At 49.2% G+C, this 3852-nt stretch overlaps 1 protein-coding gene across 1 annotated transcript; it reads left to right on the forward strand.

The window, feature by feature from the left end:
• Positions 1-307: 307 nt before the first annotated feature.
• Positions 308-2185, forward strand: EMWEY_00044300 (hypothetical protein; the record flags this gene model as incomplete). Its single annotated transcript, XM_013482928.1, has 5 exons — positions 308-394; positions 526-663; positions 1052-1144; positions 1268-1749; positions 1882-2185. Coding segments are annotated over 5 exons (1104 nt in total), but the record flags the coding sequence as incomplete, so codon positions are not given.
• Positions 2186-3852: the final 1667 nt, after the last annotated feature.

Genomic DNA, 3852 nt, shown 5'->3' on the forward strand with positions numbered 1-3852 from the left:
CAGTCGTTGGTGACGAAAAACGTGAGTGTGTTGGAAGGGACGCATCCGAGCAGGAGTTCGATGTGTGTGTGTTGGGGTGGATAGTTGGGTTGAGCTCAGTTCTGACGCTTAGCAGCTGCAGTGTTTATTAGGTATGGTGCACTAATGTTTGCCGTTTCTTATATTAGGTCTTCAATGCCGCTGGTGTAGCTGCGGCCTGACTGAAGCACGTGAATTGCGAGAGTTGTGCTTTTTCCGATTTGGATTGCCCATGCGTATATGCATTCCCGGTTGGGTCTCTTTGCATGTATGCGGCGATTGGTTGCAGTCGGAATTAGTGGGGGAGCTCGCCGAGAAGGAGGAGGCTGTGCTTAGCTTGAAACGCCAGCTGACAGAAGTGAAGGAGCATGCAGAGGTGAGCCGTTACAGTCGGGTAGCATTTGGTGTGTGGAGGTGGGTAGGGCGAAGTAGTGATTGCTGGTATTAGAATTTCGATTAGGGTTGATGTTTGATGTCGACGAGGCGATAGGATGTGTCGTGTTGCAGGAGTCGGTCAAGGAGAAAGATGAACAGTTGGAGAATTTGCGGAGGAGTTTGGCAGATCTTCGAGAAAAGGCGGAGCAGGCGGAGCCTCTGTTGCGCCTTGGGTCTCCCGGAACGTTGCAGTCGTTTGTGCCTACGCATGTCAGTATGGAATAGTATTGAAGATTATTTGGCCTCTCGAAAATAGCAGCTTGTGGCGGTGTTGGTGGTGTGTGTCGTGGTGATATGTGTCAAGAACGTTTGTGGTTGGGAATGCATGTTAGTTGCAAGAGTATGCAAAAGCGCTGCCTCAGTGCACAGTTTATTGGCGCCAGTGGTTGGTTAGATACCACATGTAGAGCTACCAACTAGCGTGCTGTGCAATGGGGCAGGCGTAGAGGTGTCTTCTGGAAGTGCCAGCGAATTCGATTGTTGTGAGAATTGGACCTCGTGAATCGTAGATAATGTATTGCTGTATCGATTGTCTGGTCATTAGTTGTGCAAAGCTCGTGCATGCTTATGAATTCACCATCGAGCTCCGCTGTTACAGGGCTTGGAAGATTCGTCCGAATCTGCTGACGAGGCTAGATTATCGCCGAAGTTGAACACGAGAGGCGCTGATGGTCTTATTTCTACAACCAACGTAGGATAGTTGCATTGAACATTGTCATTCTGCATCCGAAGCCGAGACGACTGTAGTTAAGCTTGTGGAGAGATTATGGTTGCCATAGAAAGGTGTGTGCGTGCCTCTATGGATGCATGGTAGGCACGGAAGCTTGATATCTCTGGGGTAACCAGCGTTCCAGCTCTTCAAATGGGGAAAGAAACACTCCAGGAGTGCTCTCCAAAACAACGAAACACGGGTGGCCAAGTAGAATTAGGGAGTTCTCCATCAAAGGACGAACTCGTTAGAGAGGCCCGCCAGCGAGAGAAAATGCTATATCAACAGCTTCAGCAGGTCCAGTGTGATCATGAAAGGCTGAAGAAGGAAAACCAAGCACTTAAGCATGCACTGATGAATACAGCCCAGGAATCTGCTGAAAAGGAGGATGCAATTCTCAGAGATAAAGAAGAGTACAACGTACTTCGGAAGGAGCTGGAGAACGCAATGCGAAACGCTCAAGACTCCAGATATGTGGCACAGATGGAAAGGGAAAGACGCATTGCCCAAGTGATGCAGCTGAAGGCACAGCTAGCAAAATGGCAGAGAAGACTTTGCAACCAACCAAGCATTGTTCATATGGGACAGTACGACATAGGCACTGGAGTTCTGTTGTAATTGATTGAAGCACTTTTACTTGGAAGTTGAGTTTTACAAGGGGCATGCCTAGGCTTTGTTTCTTAATTTTGCTGTGGTTCTGCTAGTTTTAATGTACTCAGGACGGAAGCCAAAATGGCGCCAGAAGACGAAAATCACATATCTTCCAAAGGAGGAAATGCTGTCTTTCTCAGCACAGCGGGACGACGCCGCAATTTGTCAGCAGACGCGAGCTCCCATTCATTTGATCGTACTGCATCAGGAACTTGCCAGCTTACTTCAAAACACTGCTCAGGAAGATCAACAGGTGGCAGTGTCGCACATTTAGTGCGAATGGTTGACGCCTACACACGCCACAATGTTCTCTTAGAACCCCCTTGTGACTCAGTCCTCACGGTTGTGGATCGGTTGAAGCGTAGGGCGTGAAAGAAACAGAGCAACCAACAAAATCATCCAGCAGTTGCAAAACTCGGCAACACAACCAGATCTGTTGTTACAGACTTGCTGCCGGGTTCTGCAGATGCTGAGCTCGCCTTCAATTTTATGGTTCTTGAGCTCATGGTGCCGACGTCACTCCAAGTGAAGCATCAGTTTTACACTCACACTAATCCCTCAGAACCGCCCAGTCAGCTCCTAACAATATCCAATATGTGTATATGTGGATTATTATCCGAAACAAATACCTCAGCTGAACGGTGCTGGGTGGTGTGGAGACCACGTTGTTGACAGCCACACTGCAGGTGCTTCAATGCATTGCGCTGGACAGGCGGTACTGTTGCACTAGCAGAACCACTGCACTAGTGAGGGGCAGCGTGGATTCCTTTTCGAGAAGCACAGTGACTGTGCGCAGTTTAAAGTGCGACAACTTTGCCGCAATACTCTGCGCATACCTAGGCAGAGTTCTGCACAAAACAGCAGTGGTTTGGCTGGCAGTTCGGCTGTTGAATGTGACGGAATCTTCGGTCTTAAAAATGCTGTTAGCTGTAGAGTTGAAAGGCCTCGGGGTTCGAAAACTCAGCTGTTCTAGTTCTACTCTTTAGATACCCCGGTGCGTTGGGCACTTGCGCAGAGAGGGGCTGTTGCGTAGAGGAGACTGCATTTCATGCCACCCTGCATCTGGTAGAACGTGCCACCACGCCCAAGCCTCCTTCGGATGCGTGCACTAGACAGCTAGTAAACACATACTTCTCTCACTGGTTAAACTGGACACTCACGCGAGTTGAATGCATGTGACACCGTCAGGGAAATCACGCTATATCTGTCGTAGCGTCGCTCCCCAGCCTACGTTTGCCTAGTTGTTCAGTTAATGGTGCGTGCACAGATGGGAAGGCGGGGAGGAGCAAGGGATTCAAGTCCTCAAAGCTGAAAAGAAAGAACAGTCATCTACGCACCATTTCCACCCCTCCATAAGCAGGACGAGAAGAACATGCGGGTGCTCCATACTTTTGCTGCTGCTGTTGATTTGCACCTCATTATGCAAGCCAGCTCAGCAACGTGGACACTGTCCATGGGCATATTGTGCCCACTTCCGGAGCTATCTGTCAATGGATGAATCCTAACCTAACCAAAAAAGTATATCACCAGGCCGCCTGCGCCCACATACAAGCCTGCGTAGCAGCTTTAGGCAGGCCACGCTCCACAAACACACTGCCATGAATGAAGTTGAGACATTTGCCTTACGCCATTCTGGCGTTCTAGTAGTACTATGGTGTCTTCGCATGAATCCGGGATGCTCGCGATGCTACTAAGGCGTTCGATAGCCTTAACACAAGCCTATGTCGCGACTCCACATGAACGCCTCGCCAGCAAGATAAGCCCACAGTCGATTATATACATGGATGTGCATTACTTCGGTAGAAGTGCTCCTTCAACTGAATGAAGAATGACATAGCCACCAACAAGCGGTGCTAATTGCCACATCAACGCCAACAGCCCTCCACGAACCAGCGCGCAACTAACCTGCACACATGCATGTAGATAAGACACAAAATCTGCTGTGATGAAACTTTTGCCAATTTCCACACAAGAAGTAAAAGCCAACGGAAGGTCATTACAACGTCAGCCCTCTAGGAATCGCAGCGCGTTTGTTGGCT

The sequence above is a fragment of the Eimeria maxima genome, genomic scaffold (assembly GCF_000499605.1).
Source record: "Eimeria maxima Weybridge genomic scaffold, Emw_scaff848, whole genome shotgun sequence".
NCBI classification, from domain to species: Eukaryota; Apicomplexa; class Conoidasida; order Eucoccidiorida; family Eimeriidae; genus Eimeria; species Eimeria maxima.